We start from the raw sequence: 24,112 nt of genomic DNA, 5'->3' as shown, positions 1-24,112 counted from the left end.
TTAGTAGAGACGGGGTTTCACCGTGTTAGCCAGGATGGTCTCGATCTCCTGACCTTGTGATCCGCCCGTCTCGGCCTCCCAAAGTGCTGGGATTACAGCACCTTGTGTCTTACAATCACCTTGTGGGATAAGTCCTGGGATCCCATTTTACAGATGCAGAGACTGAGGCTCAGAGAAAGGAAGCAGCTTAGCTTGTCAGAGCTGGAGCCCAAACCCAGATCTTCCTGGTCATCTCGGGGCTCACCCCCTTTTTTTGTGCCTCCTACCCAGAGCCTGGCTCTCTAGGCTAACTTCCTTCAGAGGCTACGGGCCACCCATCTGGGATGTGGGAGAGAGGGACAGATATAACTGCTGGGGGCTGTAGAGGGAGACTCCCCTTTCTACCATCCAAGGCTCAGATGGAACTGAGGGCCTGTGCATGGGAAGGCAGCAGGTGGGCAGGGGCTGGGGAGGCCTCAAGGTGAGACTCAGGGAGACACTCCAAGGCCAAGGGCACAGGGCAGAGGTAGGAGGTCAAGGTTGCTAACTGCCCCTTGGAGAAAGCAGCAGCCCTGCCAGCCTGTGAGTCAACCACCCTGGCGTGGCCCGGAGTCCCAGGGCTGGGCTCCCGTGAATGTGCTGGCAGCAGGAGACTTGCCTCCACACACACAGCGCTGGGAAGCACTCACTCACGTGGCCCGGTGTTGACTCAACTGCCAGAGGCCCTGGGGGCATGGGAAGTCTTACCTAGTGTTGCTGGCCCATTCCTCAGTGCCTGCTGTGGAGGCCACCCCATGCCCAAGCCCCAAACCTGGTCAGCAGCCTCTCGCTCCTACCTGATACAGGCCACTGACCTGCCCACCCTGTCTACCTGCCTGACAGCCTCCATCAGTCATCTCCCGTCCTCTGTCCAGGGGGCTCTGTCTCCTCGGGATGCCTTCCCTGATGACCCCCTGACCCCCTTGATCTCCTACTGTAGCTCCCTTTAGTCCTTCAGCTCCTGGCTAACTCCTGGCAGAACTTTCTCTTTCTTTTTTTTTTTTGAGACGGAGTCTCGCTCTGTCACCCAGGCTGGAGTGCAGTGGCACAATCTTGGCTCACTGTAACCTCTGCCTCTCAGGTTCCAGCGATTCAATTCTGCCTCAGCCTCCTGGGTAGTAGGGACTACAGGCACCCACCACTATGCCCGGATAATTTTTGTATTTTGTTTGTTTGTTTGTTTTGAGACGGAGTCACTCTGTCGCCCAGGCTGGAGTGTGTTGGAGCATCTCGGCTCACTGCAAGCTCTGCCTTCTGGGTTCACAGCATTCTCCTGCCTCAGCCTCCCGAGTAGCTGGGACTACAGGCGACCGCCACCACACCTGGCTAATTTTTTGTATTTTTAGTAGAGACAGGGTTTCACCGTGTTAGCCAGGATGGTCTTGATCTGCTGACCTTGTGATCCGCCAGCCTCAGCCTCCCAAAGTGCTGGGATTACAGGTGTGAGCCACCGCGCCTGACCTAATTTTTGTATTTTTAGTAGAGACGGGATTTCACCACATTGGCCAGGCTGGTCTCGAACTCCTGACTTCAGATGATCCACCCACCTCGGCCTCCCAAAGTGCTGGGATTACAGACGTGAGCCATGGCTCTTGTTGCTGTTGTTTTTTTAAGAGACTAGGTGTCACTCTGTCACCCAGGCTGGAGTGGAGTGGTATGATCATGGCTCACTGCAGCCTCCAAACTCATGGGATCAAGTGATGCTCTTGCCTCAGCTTCCTGAGTAGCTGGGACCACAGGTGGGTAGCACCATGCCTAGCTAATTTTAAACATTTTTTGTGTAGAGACAAGGTCGCATTATATTGCCCAGGCTGGTCTCTCAAATTCCTGGGCTCAAGCGATCCTCCGGCCTCAGCCTCCTAAAGTGATGGGATTACAGGCATGAGTCACCACGCTCGGCCTGGGCAGGACTTTCTAAAGAGGGACTGCATCACACACTGACTCCCTGGAGCTGGCAGGATGAAGCCCACGAACCTTGGCCTGGCTTGCTAAATCCTCCCTCCCGGCTCGCTCAAGAGTTTGAGTCTGTCTTCTTTCTCCGGCTGGCTCCTCAGCTTACGCGCTTTCCTCCAGGCAGCTCTCTTGGGCTTCGCAGTGACCCTTCCTCGATGCTCCCCAGCAGCATGCTTCTAGCATCTCATCCCAACAGACTGACCAGCAGCTGTGTGCGGCTGTGTGGCCCTGACCAAGTCATTTCACTTTGTTTTTATGCTTTGGCTTTCACATCTTTCCATGGATGTGAACGGAGATGACCATGGTGCCGACCCCAAAGGACCCTTACACGTCTTCAAAAAGTGAGCCACGGAAAGGCCTCAGCCCAGTGCCTCGCAGAGAAGCAGCACATGGGAGGGAAGGAACGACTAGAGAAGCCCCGTGGTGTGCCAGGCACTAGACCTGGGACTCGGCGGCACGTGTCAGCTCCTTGCAAGTGTGAAACGACTGGAGTGCAGCGAGGGTCAGTAACTCGCCTTAAGTCACACATCTGGTAAACAGCAAAGCCTGGATTTTAACCTAGGTTTTCCCATTACATCGGATAAGATGGCAGTCACCACCTCCTTCTAACCCACCCTGCCTCACCTGCTCCATCCTTACGACTTCAGGTGTCACCTCCCAGCTGGATTTAAGGGGTTGAGTTGTCCACTCTGATCTTTTCCAAGCACAAACTGCAAAGCAGACCAGAAAGCAGCTGGCCCTGACTCCAGGGCTACCCACAGATGCCCCTGTACCTCCTCATGCTCCTGTGCTCCCGTGTGATGTCCTGGGCTGTGCAGGATGACAAGGTTGAGGAAGTCAAAAGCTGAAGAGACCAAGTGCTCCCTGACAATTTGCCGATCTAATCACGTACAACTTAAGACAAAGTTAACCCATCTCACTGAATGATATGGTATAATGGTGATGACTGAGTTGCCCGCTAATTATGCTCAACCAGGAAGCAGCTCATGGAGTTGGTTGTAATTAGTATTTGTGTTACACAGGTGGGTGCGTGGGTGGGTGAGGGCTGGGCAGAAGGAGGAGGAAGTAGGTGCGGCAGGAAGCTCTGAGGACTCCTTGGATCCATGAACCCCATGCCAGCCAACTCATGTGGTTGATCCTGTTTAACCTTCATGATGGCCTCATGATGTACTGTTATCTCTCTTCTAAGGTGAGAAAACAGGCTCAGAGAAGTCCATTCACTTGTCCAAGGTCGGAGAGCTAGAAAATGACAGAGTCAGGGTTCCCTCTTCAGCCCAGGAGATGTCTTGGACAGCAGAAGGAACAGGAATAGGGCTGGGAGGCTGGAGGTCCACATTTGGGCCCCAGTTCTGACACTGCCTTACCATGGGCCTCAGCAAGTAGCATCCCTCTTCAGGACACAAAGAGATAGTATGTCTGTCAGGTTACGGGCGGCTGAGGGTGTGGACTTGGGAGCTAAGCTCCTTGGGATTCTAATCCTTGGGCAAGCTACTTCACCATCTGAGCCTCGGTGTCCTCATCTGTAAAATGGAGATGACAACAGTGTCTCCCTCATAGGCTTGTGAAGATAAAATGAGTATCAAGACTTAGAACAATGCCTGAATATTATTGTCATTTATGGGGAGAAATGAGTTTTGCTGTCCATTTTTCATCTGTAAAATGGGGAAGTAGTTGCTGGATCTGAACAGTGGTTTGCAAACAGATTTTCTTTCATCCCATAGCGCCCTTTATTTAAAAAACTAAACACGGCAACCCAAAATACAAAAGAGATGTAAGTGGAGCTGAGCTGCCACTTAGGCAGTCAATGAGCTCGTATCCTGACCCTGAACCCAGCTCCCTCAGGAGTTATAAGGAATGGAGTTTGAAAAATCACTCAGCTGTCTCTGAGAACTGGTGGCTCTAAGCTCTGAGATCGGGGGTGGGGCGGAAGCGGGAAACCATGGCATGGGCCTGGCTGGTGCTCACCCACTGGAGGCAGCACATGGGGGCTGTGGGACACGCAGAGTTCCCTGCTGCTGGCCTGCCGGCTGCCTCCACGGCAGCTGGACAACTGTCTCCCCAAGAGGCCGCTGAGAAGCAGGGAGAAGAACACCAGGCTTGGAGTCAGGTGGGTGGCTCTGGGCAGGTCGTGTCCCTCTCTGGGGCCCATTTTCCTCACCTGTAAGATGGGGATGGTAACACTGCACTCATCAGGTGTCCCTAATGATAAAAATTGCATCACATGCGTGAAAAGGCTTTGCAATGGAAAGACTGCCCCGAATGACCTTTTTTTTTTTTGAGGCAGAGTCTTGCTCTGTTGCCCTGGCTGGAGCACCGCAGTAGTGCAAACTCAACTCACTCCAACTTCCGCCTCCTGGGCTCAAGCAATTCTCCTACCTCAGCCTCCCGAGTAGCTGGGACCCGAGTTGCTGTGCCACCACATGCAGCTAATTTTTTATATCTTTAGTAGAGACAGGGTTTTGCCATGTCGGCCAGGCTGGTCTCAAACTCCTGACCTCAATTGATCTGCCTGCCTTGGCCTCCCAAAGTGCTGGGATTACAGACCTAAGCCACCGTACCCAGCCCTGAATTACTATTTTTGCTCCTTTCTGGTAGATTTTTTCTTCTTCTTCTTCTTAAGAGCGTTGACTCTGAAGCCAGACTAAATAGGTCCAAGTCTCCACTCCAGCACCACCAGCTGATTGCTCAACATCCAGCTACTGAGCCTGTTTCCTTGGAGTAAAATGAAAACATAAGGCCGGGCGCAGTGGCTCAAGCCTGTAATCCCAGCACTTTGGGAGGCCGAGACGGGCAGATCACAAGGTCAAGAGATCGAGACCATCCTGGCTAACACGGTGAAACCCCGTCTCTACTAAAAAAAAATACAAAAACTAGCCGGGCGAGGTGGCGGGCACCTGTAGTCCCAGCTACTCGGGAGGCTGAGGCAGGAGAATGGCGTAAACCCGGGAGGCGGAGCTTGCAGTGAGCTGAGATCCAGCCACTGCACTCCAGCCCGGGCGACAGAGCAAGACTCCGTCTCAAAAAAAAAAAAAAGAAAACATAAGGCGCTTTGTTAGTGCTCGGTACACAGCAAGTGCTCCATTAGTGTTTGCTGCTCTTGGGTTTGGTGGGCAATAATGGCAAACTTGCTCCCTAGCACTCATGTCCAGTGTAGACGAAGCTGAAGAGGGCGTGTCTCCTCCTGATCCTCTCAAAGTAAACAGGTGAAAAGCAGGAGTGAGAATGTTTGGGTTCTGAGTTCACAAAAAGCAGGAGTGAGAATGTCTGGGTTCTGAGCTCACATATGGACCGAGCTTCCCTAGGCTGGCTTGGGGCTGTGTCTGACTTCTGTTTTTAAAAAGCCAATTCATGCTGGGTGCAGGGGCTCACGCCTATAATCCCAGCACTTTGGGAGGCTGAGGTAGGGGGATTGCTTTGAGCTCAGGAGAGAGCAGCCTGGGCAACAGGGCAAAACTCCATCTCTACCAAAAAAAAAAAAAGAAATTAGCCAGGCATGGTGGCGTGATCGCTCACATCTGTGATTCCAACTACTCGAGAGGCTGAGGCAGGATAATTACTTGAACCTGGGAGGTGGAGGTTGCAGTGAGCTGAGATCACACCACTGTACTCCAGCCTGAGTGACAGAGACCTTGTCTCCAAAAAAAAGGGCCAACTCAACAGCCATCTCCTGCAAGTTCTGTGATGCCAGGCCCTCACCACAACCCTGTGTGGTAGGTAGCACTGTTCCCATTTGACAGATGAGGAGACTGAGGCTCAGAGAGGTGACATGGCCACTTGAGGTCAGATTGCCCCTTCCAGGCCAGGCTCAGTGGGCTCCCCTGATGTAGAGCTGCAGGAAAGCACGTGAGGCCCAAGCACCAGCCCAAACTGCATGGCATTCTGGCAGGCAGTGCATTCTCAGAGTGGGGAGACCCAGCGGGCGTTAGGTCTTAGTCAGGAACCAACCTTGGCCCCGAGGGAACCAGCAGTTTAACAGGCTAAGCTCCCCATGTCCAGCCCCATGCCATCTCCTCCAGGAGGCCCTCTCTGACCAGTCCTGCCACCTCCCCCTCTTCTGGCCCAGGCCCCACACCAAGCCCTTGCTGTGCACCAGGCTGGTGCTAAGCACCCTACACGCATCACTCTTTTTAATCCTGCCAACAACTTTCTGGCTCTGTGACCCGGGCAGTCTGAGCCTCGATTTTCTCATTGGTGAAACAGTGATGATAACAGCATGTATCTCAGAACTGGGTGTGAGGATCAAATTAGGAAAATCCAGTAATAATGACAAATACTTATTTGGCACTTACTGCATATCAGGCCCTGGCTCACTGACTTACAGGTAAGATAAGGGCCAGAGAGAAGAATCTGATGTGTCTGCTGGCCCCTTCCCACCACGCCCCTTCTCAGGCTCCAGAAATGACCACAGACCATTTTCCCAAACCCCTGCCTTGAGGAATGCACAGAACGCCAGAGTGGGAGCCAGGAGTCCTGGCGTGAGTTCAAGCCGAGTGCTCCCTGGGCCTCAGTTTCCTCCCCTGGCCCACCCTGCCCCCTTTGGAGGTGGAAGGTGATGACGGAAATGTGGCAGTGTTTTGCCCGGTGATGCTTATATTCTCCTCCCCTACCTTTCCCAAATGACAGGCTTGTCCAGATGAATCACCAGGGGGCAGGAATGCCCCAGCTGTTGGCTCCTGGGCAGCAGCAGCCTGCCCTGGCCCTGGGCTGACCGATTTCTCTATCCTCATCTCCTCTACCCGACCAGGCTCCTGCTATTTCTGCCCCCACTGGCCTGGTGCTTTCTGTGCCTCTCATGGCTCCTCATCCACCAGGCTTCCATCTACCCAGCCCCGTGGCTCCTTTCCCAGAACTCCCTAAAACTGGGCTCCACCAACTGATAGCCAAGGTGTCCAGACATGCAAAGTGCCCAAGCCAGGGCAGTCCCAGCAGGGTGGGGCCGAGGTATTCTCTCCTCACCTGTTCAGGGAGGTGGCACCGTGGTGGCTATCAAAGCTCCACCCAAGTGGCATAACCATCCCCAGAGGCCTCACCCTCCACTCTTGCCCTCGAGGGGAGCATCTGTAGTGGTGGGGAACACAGATTACGGAGAAACAGTCAGAATTCAAATCCCAGCTCTGCCAAGCACTCACTCCGTAACCTTGGACAAATCACTTAATCCCTCTCTATGGCTCAGCTTACTCATCTGTAAAATGGATCTATTCATCAACTGTTGCAATGATTACATGACTTAATAATAGAGAGCACTTAGAACAGGACCTGAAACAAAGGAAGCACTCAGGAAATGCCAGCTGTCATTATTACTAACATTCCAGCTGGCCCAAGGCAGAACTCATAAACTGGCCATCCACAGGTCAAACCTGGCCCACAGATGTGAATTATTTGGCCTACGGCGCTAGAAATTTCGTTGTTGTTGTTTTTTGAGACAGGGTCTCACTCTGTCGCTCAGGCTGGAGTACAGTCGCACCATCTCAGCTCGCTGTAACCTCCGACTCCCAGGCTCAAGCAATGCTCCTACCTTAGCCTTTCAAGTAGCTGGGACTAGGAGGCATGCACCATCATACCTGACTAATTTTTTGTATTTTTAATAGAGATGGGGTTTCGCCATGTTGGCCAGGCTGGTCTTGAACTCCTGATCTCAGGTGATCTGCCTGTCTTGACCTCCCAAAGTGCTGGGATTACAGGCATGAGCCACTGTGCCCCCAGCTTAGAAAAGTTTTTGAAATGTAACATTTTGGAGATATTATAAAACAAAGGAATAGTTTCAATTTTCCTTTAAAAAAAAAAAAAGATGACGGCAATGCTGGGACCACATTCTCCACGTGGTGGCTGGGGCTGAGGAGTGGCCACCTCCTCTGGACAGGTCACGAGTCCCTGGGGTTCTACAGCCCACCCCAACCCCTCATCTGCTCTTCACTGTGGCCCCAGGGTGAGCTGTCAATTTTCATCATGTCAATGTTGTTTCTTATTTTTAAAAAAGAGAGAAATATTTATCATATCCTTGTCTTGGTCAAAAGTGAAATGATTTACATGTAGTTTCAAAACGAGAAAACTAAGCCATATGGCGACAGACATCAGAACAGCGGCCACCTCCGAGGATGAGACTTACTGGAAGGGTGCATGAGGGAATGTTCTGGGGAATGGGAATGTCCTGGAAATACCCTCTATCTTGATTCTGTGGTTACACAGGTGTCTACATTTGTCAAAACTCCTCAACCCTCACTTGTGCATTTCACTCTAATGGAAATTACACCTGATTAAGAAAAAAAAATGAAAAACTGAAAGATAGGTCTGGAGGGGCTCACGTTTCAAGGAAAACAGAAAACAAATGTGTCTACATTTGTCAAAACTCCTCAACCCTCATTTGTGCATTTCACTCTAATGGGAATTACACCTGATTAAGAAAAAAAAATGGAAAACTGAAAGATCTGGAGGGGCTCATGTTTCAACGAAAACAGAAACTGATTCCTTTATAGTGTTGAACATACTGACGATTGGGAAAGAAGACACAACTGAAGATGCCTCTGGAAAATCAGCCCAGTCCCGTGCTTGGTCCCTGCTTACATCTGAGTTTGAGACCCACAGGTTAAGGCCTTGAATGACATATCTTCAAAAACCTATGCAGAACTCCAACATACAACATAGAATCGTCATGAGCCACATGTGGCTATTTCAATCAAATTAGTTAAAAATAAAGTGAAAAATTCAACCCTCCTTTGCACTGGCCACATGTGAAGTGCTTCATAGCCACACCCAGGCTCGACAGCATAGACACAGGCCATTTCCATCATCCCAGAAAGTTCCATTGGACAACACTGGTATACACGCTGTCTACAAAGCCAGGCTAACTTCTGGTCTGATTAACATCTGGATCCCTGGGCAGGGCAGGCACCATGAACACTGCTGTGCAGTGCTTGACAGAGAGCAGGTGCTCAGGAAATACGAGTTGAATGAATGAATGAAGGCAAAAGAAATAAACAGACTTGAATGAATCCCAACTCGGGCCTCCAACAACTGTAAACATTCCAGCAAACCTCCCCTCTGAGTTTTCATTTCCTCTATATAGAGAACAGCATAACAATCCGTCCCTCACTCTCAAAACTGGGCACATACACCGACGTCCTCAGGGTCGCTCAGACCACCAGGGGCCAAGAAGAACTCACGGGAGAACCGCTGTGTCAGCAGTCCCATCTGGAAATTCTAGAACAGGAGGGAGGCAAGGGAGCTGTGTAAGGGACAGTGGGAGCATTTCAGTTTGTGAGAGTGGCCTTTGGAAAGGGCGGGTACGGGTGGTAAAGAGACAGCAGGCTGGGCTCCACTCTGCAGGTTTGGGAGGGAGGGCTGCTGAGCACAGGGGAAAATCTACGTTTGCCCCCATGCCTGGTGGCTGCAATCTGAGCTGGGAAACAGCATCAGACACCCATAAATACTGCTGTGGTCATAGTGGCAGGACAGGGAGCCACTTCAATCCCCAGAGAGAACCCTCTGTTCTGAGTGGCATGGACCCCCAGCAGGGCAGACTGAGACAGGGCCTGCCACGAGGACTGCTAGGAACAAAGAGGGCTGGCTGGGCCCTGAGCAAGGAGCTGGTCTGGGTTTGTCTTCCCAGCATCTATCCTTCTCCATATCCAGCCATATGGGGCCTCCTGGATGCTGGGGATGTCAGTGTCATTGTCTGTGTATTCATTTGCTCATTCATTCATCCATTCATTCATTCAACAAATATTTATTATGTACCTACTATGTGCCAAGAAATGAGCTTCCTACCAGGAATACATTAAACAAGACAAAGCCTTTGCTGTCAGGAACTTGAATTGTAATACAAGGAGAGACCATAAACAATGTTACTAAGAGTCGCAGTAATAACAATAGCATCTTACATTTACTGAGTGCTTACTGTGTACCACATACTATACGTTGTTTTTTGTTTTTTTTTCAGATGGAGTTTGAAGTTTCGCTGTTGTTGCCCAGGCTGGAGTGCAATGGCACGATCTCGGCTCACTGCAACCTCGGCCTCCTGGGTTCAAGCGATTCCCCTGCCTCGGCCTCTCGAGTAGCTGGGATTACAGGTGCCCGCCACCACGCCTGGCTAATTTTTGTATTTTTAGGAGAGACGGCGTTTCACCATGTTGGCCAGGCTGGTCTCAAACTCCTGACCTCAGGTGGTCTGCCCACCTCAGCCTCCCAAAAGTGCTGGGATTACAGGCGTGAGTCACCGCATCTGGCCATATTACTGACCCTATTTTGTAGGTGAAAAAGCTGAGGCACAGAAAGGTTACTGTCAAGATCATCCAGCTCTAGGCATTTGGGATTTGAACCCAGGCAATGTGACTCCAATTTGACCCTAACCAGTACAGTGACGGCCTCACTGCAGAGAGCGATGAGTGTTTCAAAGAAAGGGCAGCAGCGAGGTGTGCTCAAGCCTCTGGGGAGGAGTCGAGGAAGGTCTCCATGAGCCCTGTCTGACCAACCCCCCCAATCTACAGATGAACTAACTGAGGCCCCCCGGACATGCTGAGTCAGGGGCACAGTCAGAACTAGAGGCCAGGCTTCTGCACTCCTGGCCCAGTGCTCCTTTCAAAGCCCTGCACCTGCGCCATGAATGCTAAGGGCTCGGCAGCGAGGACTGGGCCAACCTTTGGGCTTAGCATGACTGAGGTCCACCAAGGACTCCCTTGTCTCCCTGCACTCAAGACGCTCCCCTTCTTCTGGGCCCAGCATGGGTTTCAGCTCCCAGAGTGCTCCCTGCTTAGAACTCCTGTCCACATTACCCCAGCCCAGGCCCTGTAATGCTGGCTTTAACATTTCCAAAGCAGGCTCGTTCGCTTGAATTCACTTTTGCTCTTCACAGAGACTCCGAGGGGTCGGAGCTAGCATCTCCACGTCATGGGTGGAACACACATCTCAAGGTCAGACCCACTTGGCTGCTTAGCAGATGTGTGATGTTGAGGGAGTCACGTCACCTCTCGGAGCCTCAGTTTCCTCCCTCTGCACAGTGAGGGTGGCAGTGGCTTCCTTGCAGGGGGGTTATGAGCATGTAGTGAGATACCAATAGAGTCTGTGTGACATGCCAAGCACAGTGGCTGAAACATATTAAGTATTTCATAGAAAGCAAGTTTTAAACATGATCACTACAGTCATTGATGTGAGGATGTCAGCAGCAGAGGGGCCCCCAGAGGACATTTTCTTGCACCCCAGGAGGCATTCTTGTCACTTGTCCCTACTGGATCTGGGGCTGGGGCTTCTTTGTACCTCTGAGGTACGAAGTGGAAGCTCTGCCTGGCTGGCAAGACCAGACCTGCTGCAGTGGCCAGGCTGCACCCACGCAGGGCCGCTGCTCCCAGGGCACTGGGCTCCAGACAGGAAATGGGAAGGGACAGATAAGCCTCTGTGAAAGGTGGCCAGGCACAGGGGAGAGGCCCTGCCCCCTTGAGAGGCTGGCCCCGCCTTGAGCATCCTTGTTGGGCAGAGATCTGGGCAGGACAGAAGAGAGGAGGAGCCTGGCTCAGTTTTGCTGCGATCCCAATGGGTCACATGCCTTCTGGATCCCCCCAGAAGGTTCTAGAATGGGGTCACCCCTCAAAACCTCCCTGGCTCGCTCTTAGCTTGGAACCATGAACGAGCTTGCTCCCACCCACGTGGGAAGCAGCTGCCCTTCCCCTGGAGACATTTTCCACTTCTCTACCTCCAGACCTCTGCTCATGCTGTTTCCTCCATCTGGTAAACCTCTCTCTGCTGTGCTGTCAGAAAATGGCCAACCTTCGGAGACTCAGCCAAAACGGCATTCCCTTTGCCCCAGCTTTAATTTAACAACCATTTGTGGATGCTCTGTAGATGGGCTGTCCTGCCCTCATACACCCTGCCAGGGCCTGGCCACTGGGGGACAACCGGAAGTCTTACTCTCCAGCCCCCACCCCGGAGGCCACCTGTGTAGGACCCCTAGGGGTTGCTGGGATCCTCCCCACAAATGGCAAAGCACTCTCTATTTGGGGGAACAGCCCTTCTCTGGAATTGGGGGTAAGAAGAGGAAGGGGGTCTTGTGAGAAGGAGGGGCCAGGAGGCCTGAGGGAGCTCTGGCGTGTGTTCAAGAAACCCTTTGGGATCAGAGACAAGGTCAAAGAGGCAGCCCTCATGAGGCTGTCCAGAGCCCTGGACATGGACCCAGGAAAATTGGCTGAGTGACCGCAGGCAAGTCACTTGCCCTTGCTGAGCCTCAACCTCCTCATTTGTGAAACAGGGCTAGTATCCCCAACCTCTGAATGTGACGGTGAAAAGCCTTGGTGCATGGGAGGGGCTTGAGTCTGGGTACTGAGGGGTGAGCCGGGGCCTGAGCCGATGCTAAAGGTCCCCCAAGGCTCTTTCTCTGATGCCATGTCTCAGAGCCTCCTCCCCTTCCTGCCTGCCCAGGGCTTCCCTCGGTAGCAGTTTTAAAACTCCCCAGTACCTGGGCTATGAGCCACAGCTTCTTAAAGTTCCCCGTCTCCTGCAGCGGGCTTAGTTGGACCCAGCTAGAGCCCATCATTCACTGTTTCTGGAGATTATCACAGTTTGCAGAAACAGCAGGGCACCTAGCAGGAATCTGGCGCTGGCTCCTCGCTAGTTGAGGCTGGAACTGGGCCAGGACAGCACCTCGTGTCCTCTAAAAGGATACACAGGGCCTTCCCTCTCTCCTTTCCCCTCACTGAGGCACACTGGGGCTCCAGAGTTCTGGGGCTACATCCCAGGCACAGGCACTGCACTCTTGTCCCCACTGGGACACACAAAGAACTCTGGGCTGGAGTCAGGGGAGGATGGTCACTCCCCCTCTGTGGTTAAGGACAGAAACTCTGGAGCCAGACTGCTGGTGTTCAAACCCTGGCTCTGTCATTCACCAACTGTGATCCTGAGTGAGTTACTGAACCTCTCTGTGCCTCTGTCTTCTCACCTGCAAAGTGGTAAATCATAGTACCCGTCCCACAAGGTTGTTGGGAAGATGCAGTCAGTTACCCAGAAAGCGTTTGGAGTAGTGCCTGGTATGCAGTGAGCGCTGGCTTGGCTGGGTGAATGAATGGGTGCATGAAGGAATAAGTCAACACGTTCGGAGCTCTGCTCTGTGGCACATGAGGGTCCTTCAGGATCTGCCCAGACATCAGCACCCGCCATTCCCCAAGCGGATCATGATCACATCCTTCCCATCAGCTTCCTTGGCTTGACATAACCTCATCATTGCTGTTAGTCCCAAGAACTCCTTCAAAACATGCTTCAAATGCCACCTCCTCTCTGAAGCCTCCTCAGTGAGGACCCTCAGGTCTGTTAGTGATAAAACTCAAACCCAGCTGGATTTTCTTTTTTTTTTTTTTTGAGATGGAGTCTTGCTCTGTCGCCCAGGCTGGAGTGCAGTGGCGCTATCTCAGCTCACTGCAAGCTCCGCCTCCCGGGTTCACACCATTCTCCTGCCTCAGCCTCCTGAATAGCTGTGACTACAGGTGCCCGACACCACACCCAGCTGTTTTTTGTATTTTTAGTGGAGATGGGGTTTCACTGTGTTAGCCAGGATGGTCTCAATCTCCTGACCTCGTGATCCGCCCACCTCAGCCTCCCAAAGTGCTGGGATTACAAGTGTGAGCCACTGCGCCCGGCCCCCAGATGGATTTTCTAACAAAACAAACATCTTGGCTCACGTTGACTCAGAGGGAGGGAGGGAGGAAGGGAGGATCATCAGGCAGGAGAGAATCCAGGAGTTCAGACGCTGCTGCTAGATTTCTCTCCCCTGCCCCGATTCCATGCCTCATCTTCCCCTTGTGTGTTACCTTCACTCTCATCTCCTGAGATTAGACATCCTTCACACCCAGATAATTCGGTCAGTCTTACCTTGTGGTAGCTGAGAGCCCTAGAGAAAAAAAACCTTCTCTCTCCCTGGGCTGAATTAGAAAATCCCAGGGAAGAACTCTGATTGGCCAGGCCTGTTTCCTGCGCCCTCCGCTGTGACTTCGTAGAGGCGAGGCCTGATGCTGTGATTGACAGCCTGGTTAATATCACAATGAGTCAGGGAGGAACAATTCCCAAAGGAAGGGGGCTGCTGTTAGCAGAAGAAAGGCAAAACAACCTGTGTCCACATCATCCCTCCTGCCACCTCTGGCCCTGTGCTTTCACTGCACTCTGCACACACCTCCAGCAGACCCTGCCAAGCTCCCAGGGATGATTTGGGTACTTGAGTATGGGTGACTGTCCCTATGACTGTCCCTGCCACTGGACCATAAAGTCTTAAAGGGCCAAGGCCCTGGTCATCTTGGCTCTCCCTGCCCTCTGCTCTGCCCCGGATCATAAACTACTTTTGACAAACGAAGAAAATGAAGGATCATGGAATAGAAGGGGTTGTGTAAGGGGCCAACCAGGATGAAACTCTTCATCTAGGCTCTTCCAACCCTACCCTGCAGTCTCCTCCCTCAACCCCACAATTAGCAACATGCCCTACAAAAACACGTTGACAAGGAAACCATCACCCCCCCTCAGGAGGCAAGAGATGGCCCTAGTCCAGTCCCCCTGCGAGGAAAGCTGGACCTATGTTCAAAACCAGCTTCTGTCAAAGACATATTCTGCCATCGTGGGCAACCAGGCTGGCAGTGAGGATGAAATGAGAGAATTTAGACAAAGTGTGTGGCACTTGATGAATGGGACTTGATGAATGGGGGCTGTTGTTTTCAGAGCGGGGCTCCCCGGCCAGCTCAGGGCCATGGCTGGGTCTGGCTGGCTGCCCACACCACAGGGCCTGCAGGGTCACACCCCCAGTGCCTCCCTTTTGTTGCCCAACATGCAGGAATGTTCATAGCGTCTGTGCCCTCCTCTGTCCACCCATTTATAAACTCAGTAGGCGTGTCCCATGCACCACCAACAGCACAGGCTTCTAGGGCAAGTGAGAAAAGAGCATGCAGGCCGGGCACGGGGGTTCATGCTTGTGATCCCAGCACTTTGGGAGGCTGAGGCAGGAGGATCGCTTGAGATCAGGAGTTCGAGACCAGCCTGGGGAACATAGTAAGACCCCGTCTCCACAAAAAATAAAAAATTAAAAAAAAAAATTAGCCTGGTGTAGTGGCTCATGCTTGTAACCCCAACACTTTCAGAGGTTGAGGTGGGTGGATCCCTTGAGCTCAGGAGTTCAAGGTCAGCCTGGACAACATTGCAAAACTCCATCTCTACAAAAAAATATAAAAATTAGCAGGCGTGGTGATGCACATCTGTAGTCCCAGCTACTCAGAAGGCTGAAGTGGGAGGATTGCTTGAGCCCTAGGAGGTTGAAGTTGCAGTCAGCAGTGATTGTGCCACTATACTCCAGTCTGAAAGAGTGAAACCCTGTCTCAAAAAAAAAATTTTTTTAATTTTAAAAATTGGCCGGATACAGTGGCTCACACCTGTAATCCCAGCACTTTGGGAGGCCGAGGCAGGCAGATCACTTGAGGTCAGAAGTTTGAGACCAGCCTGGCCAAACAGTGAAACCCCATCTCTACTAAAAATATACAAATTAGCTGGGCGTGGTGGCTCAGGCCTGAAATCCCAGCACTTTGGGAGGCCGAGGCGGGCGGATCACGAAGTCAGGAGATTGAGACCATCCTGGCTAACACGGTGAAACCCCGTCTCTATTAAAAATACAAAAAATTAGCTGAGCATGGTGGCAGGTGCCTGTAGTCCCAGCTACTTGGGAAGCTGAGGCAGAAGAATGGCGTGAACCTGGGAGGCGGAGCTTGCAGTGAGCTGAGATCGTGCCACTGCACTCCAGCCTGGGCGACAAAGCGAGACTCCATCTCAAAACAATATATATAAAAATTAGCCGGGCATGGCAGTGCATGCCTCTAATTCCATCTACTGGGGAGGCTGAGGCACAAGAATTGCTTGAACCCAGGAGGTGGAAGTTGCAGTGAACCGAGATCATGCCACTGCACTCCAGCCCAAGCGACAGAGTGAGATTCTGTCTTAAAAAAAAAAAAAAAATTAAAAAATTAGTCTCGTGTGGTGGCACATACCTATCATCCTAGCTACTCAGGAGGCTGAGGCGGGAGGATCACTTGAGCCCAGGAGTTCAACACCAGCCTGGAAAACATTGCAAAACCCTGTCTCTTCAAAAAAATATATATATAAAAATTAGCTGGGCATGGTGGTGGGCACCTGTGGTCCCAGCTACTCAGGAGGCTGAGGTGGGAGGATTGCTTGAGCCCCAGGAGGTTGAGACTGCAGTGAACTGTGATTGCGTCCCTGCACTCTAGCCTGAAAGACAGAGTAAAATCCTGTCTCAAAAAAAAAATCTGAAAAATTTAAAAAATTAGCCTGGAGTGGTGGCACACACCTGTCATCCTAGCCACTCATGAGGTTGAGGCAGGAGGATCGCTTGAGCTCAGCAGGTCAGGGTTACTGTGAGCTATGATTGTGCCACTTCTCTCTGGCCTTAGTGACAAAGCAAGACCCTGTCTCTCAAATAAATAAATAAAAAGAGCAAGCAGCATCTCCAGCTGATACAGCACATGTGCTGTCCCGTCACTGAGAGTAGGAGGATGGAGCAGGCTGGAGTGTGGTGGACACGGGTCTATACTGCCTGTATTCAAATCTCAGCTCTGCCTCCTACTACCTGTTTGACTTGGGCAAGTGATGTGACCTCCCTGTGCCTCGGTTTCTTTATCAGTAAAAAAACAGAGCTAATAATAGCCCCACTCTCACAGGTAGCTATGAGAATTAAAATAGTTCAAAGATGTAAGTATTGTGAACACCGGCGCTGCTATTTGATACTCTCATGCAGATGTAAGGTAAATATTATCATTGTCTCTCATTTTGCAGATGTTAAAACTGCAACTCAGAGAGGGGTAGTGACTTGCTTGGATCACACAGCCAGAAAGTGACAGGGCAGGACTGGACGCCAGGTCTGTCTGACTCTACGCTACCTGTTGTTTACACTCTGCCCTCTGCAACCCACTGTTCTCTCCTGGATTCTGAAGCCTCTGTGCTTGTCCCCCCACCTGCCCACAATGCCAAGGCCAACTCCCCTTATCTAGCCCCAGCCAATCAGGGTGGACCTGCAGCCAAACCAGATGCTGCTGAGCTGGCGTTGCCTCGGTGACCAGGAATATCTGCTGAACAAGCCCACCCCAGGCTCAGCTTCCCATCTGGTCCCCATTACACCCCATCCCCCTGAGGACACATGTGTCATGCTTGCCTGGCGGGATGGAGGGACCCTGGGAGGAAACGCCTGGCTGGGGAGAGGAGGGCTGATTCCGGCTGACAGTGGGGGGAAAATGACTGCATTGGCTCAGGAGGACATGAGCTACCCTGGCTGCAGTCTTGGTCCAGAGTGGTCCCAGGCCCAGAGCAGAGCTGGGGGGTACGAGAACTAGGGAGAGGAAGACATGGATGCAAGTGGGAGTGGGGGAATAGGAAGCTGAGCACCAAGCTCAGATCCAATGGGAACAAACTGCTCCGCTCCCTCAACCTTGGAGTGGAAAGAGCAAAGGTTCTGGAACAGACAGACTTCAGCTGGATTCTCTGTAATTTGCTGCTGTGTGACCCTGGGAGAGTTGCCTTACCTCTCTGAGCATGTGTTCTCATCTATAAAATGGGGACATGTGAACCTACTTCACTAGGCTATGGTGGGAATTAAGGCAATAATCCATGAAAAGGCACATGGGGAATTCAAGAGCTGCCTCCTAAAGAGAGGCACTGCCAAGGTAGTGCCTGTGGCACAGGAATATCCTGGCTCACGGAGAATGGGCATGAGCAGCTGGAATGACCCTGGAGTTCAACCTGAGCAATAGTGTGGCCTGGGTTACAGATGTAGGGGCAATGATGACAGTGCTGAGGCTACAGCTGTTGATAAACGGTAACACCAATGACAGAGCAGCAGCAAAAGCCACGTCTTCAGCAATGACTTCATTCTAGGTTCTATCCCAAGCACTTTACATGTGTTTTCTAATTAATCATAACAGCAACCCCATGTGAAAGATGTGGAAGAAGACACAGAGAGGTTAAGTAACCAGTCCAAGGTTGCACAGCTGGTAAGAAGATGGGATCAAATTTGAACCCAATTTCTACACTATACTCAGGCATTATGGGACCCTGCAGAATGGAGTGGGAGTTCTGGGCAGGGGGCCCTGGCTAGGCCAGAGGAGTGGCCCTTCCTGGAACACTCACACAGCAATATTCCCAACCCCCTTCCCGGGCCCCCAAACTCCTGGCTCGGTAGAGATCCAGCCTGAGCTCCTCCTCTCCCTCCAGGGCTTGGCTCAGTTCAGCCTGGTTTGGGAGCCAATCTGCCATTGCACAATGAACAATTAGAAACAACTTTTCTTTTCTTCCAAGGGAGGGATCGGCCCAAGCCCTGGTGACAGGGACACAGTGGGGCTTCTGACAGAACATACTAGGTATGTCCCCAGCCCCTTGCTGGGCTGGGTGACCCCTTTCCTGACCCAGCCAAGTCAGGAAATCAAGGGTCAGACAGCCCCTCTCCATCTTCCTTTGTCATCTAAATCCAACCTCCCCTCTAGGGAACTTCCTGACTGTCCTGACTCACAGCTTTCACGTGTTCCTAAGACCCCAACGCCACTGATTCTTTGTCTATTCAGCCAGCACCTGGCCTGCGCCATCTCCATGGGATCATGTATCTTTATCTACTGCAAGCAACTTGAGTTTGTTTGTTGTTGTTTTTGTAAACAACACTGTGTTTATCCTTCTCAATACCAAATCTAGTCCGGGACACACAGAAATTGTTTGACCCACGGTCTGCTTCTTGGCTTGGAGAACTCCTATTCACCCTTCAGAACCCAGATGAAATGTCACTTCCTCTATGAAGTCTTCCTCTGTGTCCCATGCTGCCCCATCTGTATATATCTGTAGTGATTTGTATGTATCCCTAGTAGAAAACTCTCCCCTGTACTGTAACTAATAACTACTGTCCAAGCACTGTGTTAAGACTGTCACACTCATTAATTTCAAATCTACCTCTCTGCAAGACAGAGTCAATACCTATTTAACAGATGGGGTGATAAGGCTCAGAGAGGTTAAGAGGCTTGTCTAAAAACACAGCTAGTAAGTGGCAGACCTGTGATTTGAGCCCAGGTCTGCTCATGTCCCAAGCAAATAATTCTTTGGTTGGTCAGGCTGCCTCCTCCATCCATTGCATCTGAATCCTATGCCTACTGGGGTCTCAACCTTTGCTGTTCCCCCATGGATCAACCTCAGAGATGAGCTCTCACTCAGCCCCAGCGTCTGGGGCATCCCAGGCCAAAGGTGATCTCCTCGCTGGTGCCACCTCACCCTCACAGCCTCTAGGACAACCTGGAAAGTCCTAGGGGCTTGTCTATAGGCAACTAGGCATTAAAAGCTGCTCCCGGCCGGGCATGGGGGCTCATGCCTGTAGTCCCAGCACTTTGGGAGGCCGAGGCAGGCAGATTACTTGAGGTCAAGAGTTTGAGACCAGCCTGGCCAACATAGTGAAACTCTATCTCTACTAAAAATACAAAAATTAGCCAGGTGTGGTAGCACATGCCTGTAATCCCAGCGACTCGGGAGGCTGAGGCATGCGAATCACTCGAACCCAGGAGGCGGAGGTTGCAGTGAGCTGAGATCGTGCCACTGTACTCCAGCCTGGGCGACAGAGCAAGACTCTGTCTCAAAAGAAAAAAAAAAGCTGCCCCCCTTTTCCCCATATTCTAGCGTTCTGTGAATCCACTCCCTCTGTCTACACAGGCGGCTTCAGGAAAGAGTGCAGGTTCTGGAGTCAGCCAACCTGGGTACCGGCTGTAGGACCTTAAGAATGGGACTTAATTTCTCTGGTGCCACAGTCAGCTTACCTGTGATTTGGGAGAACCCCTCCTCAGTGGACTGAGTGCGACTGTGCAAGTTGAGTACCTGCCACAGTAGCTGGCACACATCCCCTTGTCTAGGGAACAGATTTATTCCACGCACACAATGCACCAGACACTGTTCTGGGTGCCGTTTACAGCGGCGAATCAGAGGAACATTCCTGTCCTTAAGGGGTTTTTCACCCTCATAACAGCAACCCCAATATTGTTGGCCTGTTCTCTCGGTGAGGAATCCCATGATGCCGTGGGTTTACCTGATTCTAGTTTTTTGTTTGTTTGTTTTTTGAGATGGAGTCTTGCTTTGTTCCCCAGGCTGGAGTGCAGTGGCACAATCTTGGCTCGCTACAACCTCTGCCTCCTGGGTTCAAGCAATGCTCCTGCCTCAGACTCCTGAGTAGCTGGGGTTACAGGCATGCGCCACCAAGCCCAGCTAATTTTTGTATTTTTTTATTAGAGACACGGCTTCACCATGTCGGCCAGGCTGATCTCGAACACCTGACCTCAGATGATTCGCCCGCCTCGGCCTCCCAAAGTGCTGGGATTACAGTGTGAGCCACCATGCCCGGCCTGATTCCAGTTTTTAACATACATAACACATATACTTCTTAGAAACTCTCCTGTGGTTGCCAGGAGACATGAATAAGGAACTCCCACACAGCACGCGCTGTGGTTGTGAACGAGAAACAGCCTAAATGCCCATCTATAGGAGCCTGGATAAACCGTAGGAGAGTCACATCATGGGATGGAATACTACACAGGCCTGAAAACGAAGTGGCTGCAACTCAAACGCAATGGGAAGAGAGGAAAGCTGCAGAAGTCAACGTGGAGCCTCCCACCAATTATTTAAAGTTCAAAAACAGTGAGCAACATGTATCACTTAGGGAGGCAAAAGCAGGCTGGGTGTGGTGGCTCACACCTGTAATCCCAGCACTTTGGGAGGCCAAGGTGGGGAGGTGGTAGGATCACCTGAGGTCAGGAGTAACAGTATCAAGACAGTCACTGAAGAAAGTAGTTTCCCCTGGGAGAGAGAGTGGTAAGAAATGGACTGGGCGTGTGGGGGATTCAACTGCATTTGGGAAGTTTTATTCCTTAAGCCGAAGGCTTATATACCAGTGTTTGGTTTTACTGAGCCTGATGCTTTTAATATGTCTGATATATTTTGCTGCCCACCAGAATAGGTCAGACAGACTTGGGCTTCGAGCCAGCCCTGTGCTTTGCTGCCATGTGATCCCAGTCTTCTCTGTGAAGTGGGATCCTATCGCCCAGTGTTAGGTCCCAGGACACTTCTGAGAATTAAACAAGGTCGTGTCTACAAAGGGCCTGGCATCTGGTGGCTGCCACTGTTCCTGCTGCTGTTGGAAGGGTCTCCCAAAATGAATAGGCAGAGTTGAAGGCCAGCTCGCAGGCCTCAGATGGGGAAAAATGTTTGCTCGTCACAAGGCCAGGCCAGCCCGCGGCGACGCTGAGCTGGTGACGCATCTGTGGCTCTGGGGATTGAGCAATCTTGGTCCCTTGACCGGGATGGAGTCATGGGCCTAGGCTGGCTGGAGCCTCTCTACTGCTCCCAACCCGCTTCTCAGACTTTGTGTTCCTGGCCTTCTTGGGACCCCTCCAGGCTGGCAGCCACGCCCTCCTGGCTCCATTCCTGCCCAGTTCTCCTCGGCCTCTCCTGAGCCCCTGCTCCCCATCTCAAGGTGGGGTCCTAACTGCCTTGCATCCACACAGATCCTCTGGAGATGCGCTAGTGGGTCAGGGCAGTCAAGGGCTCTGCGGGCTCAGACAGGTCATCTGACTTCTGCAGGTCCCTGGCTTTAGCAGGTGTGGTCGAGGGTGTGGGGTACCGGTGTCTGTCTCCTGGTTCAAATCCAGGCTCAGGGTGTGACCCCAATGTTCTTGAACTTAAACCAGAGCCACCGTGATCTCTTTCTCAAAGTGGGGACAAAACACACGCAAAGCAGGGTCTGCCCCTCAAAGGTGCACCTTGAAGGTATCAGATGGCACAGACGAGGTCCCCTCACTGGCTGCTGTTACGGTTAAATGATTCTTCCCAGCTCTGCACAACCCAAGTGATAGCTGTTGGACTCGGAGATGAATATGAGGGAAACAGTGGGGGAGAGCAGTGAGCAAGACCTGGTGTGGCAAGTGGGGAGCAGGAGGCCCTCGTGTGGATTCGCAGAGACCCAAACCCAATGAAACAAGTACCCTGCTGGCGCATGCGCAGGGACTTATCAGGGTTCCTGAGGGCCCAAGGGCATTTCTAGGGCACAGTTTGGGGAGGGCAGCAGGGTGGGAGCAGCTGTGAAATTGGGTTTCAGGTCATGATCCAGTTGAGGAACTTATTTCCTTCATCCCTGCCCTTTCCTGACCCTGTCCCACCCCCTTAACAAAGGTCAGCCTGGCCTAGGGGTGTCCTCCCTGGAGACCTCGACTCGGTTCTGCCTTGGTCTCTCACTGAGTCTTTGGGGCAGACCTTCCCCCTCTCTGGGCTTCAGTTTCTCCATCTGTAAAATGGGTGGGGTCATATTTCAGGTCTTAGCAACTTCTAAAATCCCATTTTTTTGAAGACTTAGAACCAGTAAGCCTGTCTGACGCCCACTTCACAAGCCTATCCAAGCAGAGCTGGCAAAATCCTCCTCCCTGGGTGACAGACAGGCGAAACCCCTGAGCTGGTCACACCAGTCCTCCAAGGAGCTAACCCGACCAGACAGTCACTTCAGCCTGGCCAGGCCCCACGCAGTGATGTGCCAAAAAGCGGACCAGGGAGGGGATTTGCGGCAAGAGCTTCAGCTCCCCAGAGGCTGCACTTCCATCGAGGGAGACGCCGAGCCAGGGTCAGAAGAAAGTTAGCATGGGAAATGTGACGTCAGCAGAGGCAGATGCAAAGGAATACTACCCAAAAATGCTTTCGTAAACTCCCCCGCCCAGGAAGCCAAATTCTGTGGGTTTTCAGTGGAGCTGGGTCTCTACAATCTCCCGGGCTCCATTTTCTCATTAGCTAAGTCAAAATAATAAAGCTAGGCCAGGCACGGTGGCTCACGCTCGTAATCCAAGCATTTTGGGAAGCCGAGGTGGGTGGACTGCCTGAGCTCAGGAGTTTGAGACCAGCCTGGGCAACATGGTGAAACCCGTCTCTATTAAAATTCAAAAAATTAGCTGGGCGTGGTGTTGTGCACCTGTAATCCTAGCTACAGCTACTTGGGAGGCTGAGGTGGGACAATCACTTGAACCTGGGAGGTGGAGGTTGCAGTGAGCCGAGATTGCACCGCTGCTCTCCAGCCTGGGCGACAGAATGAGACTCTGCATCAAAATAATAATAATAATAATAATAATAATAATAATAATAATAATAATAAAGTGGACTACGCAGGGCTTTTCTAGAGACGTGATAAGACCTCGTGTCTAAATGACCTGGTACATACTAGGGGCTCCATAAATGCTGGCTCCGTGCCACCCCCACCTCTGTCCACTAGGGTACCCCTAGCACCAAGGGCCAGACTCCCTCTGCTGTCCCCCATCTGCTTCTCAGACTTTCTGCTCCTGGCCTTCTTGGGAGCCCTCCAAGCCAGCAGCTGTGCCCTCCCCTCTGTGAACTGGGCAGGAAAGCCAGGCTCCATCCCTGTCCAACTCTCCTCAGCCTCTCCTGAGACCCAGCCCCTCATTCTCGCCACTCCCTACCAGGCACCGGGAGGCACTGCTTACTGTTCCCTAGTTTGTCTTGGTCCCCCAGTGGGCCAAAAAGCAGTCTGGATGTTTACATTAGTGCGTCAGGGCCCGCTGCCTGCCGAGACAGGCTGAACAAACACACGCGGTCCCACGGCTTCTGGAGCCAGCCCCCACACACCACTCGCCACCCAGGCTGTCTTGAGTCCACAGGTGTCCCCACCCCACTCCAGATCTTCCGTTTACACTTGGCAGGAGTGTCCCGTCTTTTGGCTTCCCTGGACCACAGTGGAAGAAATATTGTCTTGGGCCACACATAAAATACACCAACGATAGCTGATCGGCTAAAAAACAAAGGTTCATGCATAAATCTCATAATGTTTTAAGAAAGTTTACGAATTTGTGGTAAGCCGCATTCAAAGCCATCCCGGGCCACAGGTTGGACAAGCTCATTCACAGATTCTCCCCACGGATTCGGTTTGAGGTTTGCTGCGTCCAGCTGATACCTGGTGAGACACTAACCCTGCCCACGACTATCTCCAGGCTCCAGCCGTCAACAGCTGTGTGGGCTCAGACAGGTCACCCGACTTTTCATTTATAAAATGGGGATGGTGACAGGGCCAACTCCACAGAGGACTGCTACCTCTGTGGATAATGGGATAATG

General features: G+C 52.0%; 1 protein-coding gene and 1 long non-coding RNA gene across 2 annotated transcripts in view; one reads left to right on the top strand and one right to left on the bottom strand.

Moving 5' to 3' along the window:
* The window catches only part of ECE1 (endothelin converting enzyme 1), a 103,328-nt gene extending 100,550 nt beyond the window's left edge, over window positions 1-2,778 (bottom strand). The window contains exon 1 of the mRNA XM_011990135.1: window positions 2,596-2,778. Coding sequence (XP_011845525.1) covers window positions 2,596-2,604 — 9 coding nt within the window. The 5' untranslated portion in view covers window positions 2,605-2,778. The remainder of the gene's footprint in view (window positions 1-2,595) is intronic.
* LOC105546837 overlaps window positions 1-3,654 on the top strand; it is a 7,145-nt gene extending 3,491 nt beyond the window's left edge. The window contains exon 3 of the long non-coding RNA XR_001007149.1: window positions 1,803-3,654. This is a non-coding gene — a long non-coding RNA (uncharacterized LOC105546837). The remainder of the gene's footprint in view (window positions 1-1,802) is intronic.
* The last annotated feature ends 20,458 nt before the right edge of the window (window positions 3,655-24,112 follow it).

Source organism: Mandrillus leucophaeus, unplaced genomic scaffold, assembly GCF_000951045.1.
Source record: "Mandrillus leucophaeus isolate KB7577 unplaced genomic scaffold, Mleu.le_1.0 Scaffold370, whole genome shotgun sequence".
In the NCBI taxonomy this organism is placed as follows: domain Eukaryota; kingdom Metazoa; phylum Chordata; class Mammalia; order Primates; family Cercopithecidae; genus Mandrillus; species Mandrillus leucophaeus.
Note: the sequence above shows the minus strand (reverse complement) of the source record. Positions and strands in the feature narration are given on the sequence as shown.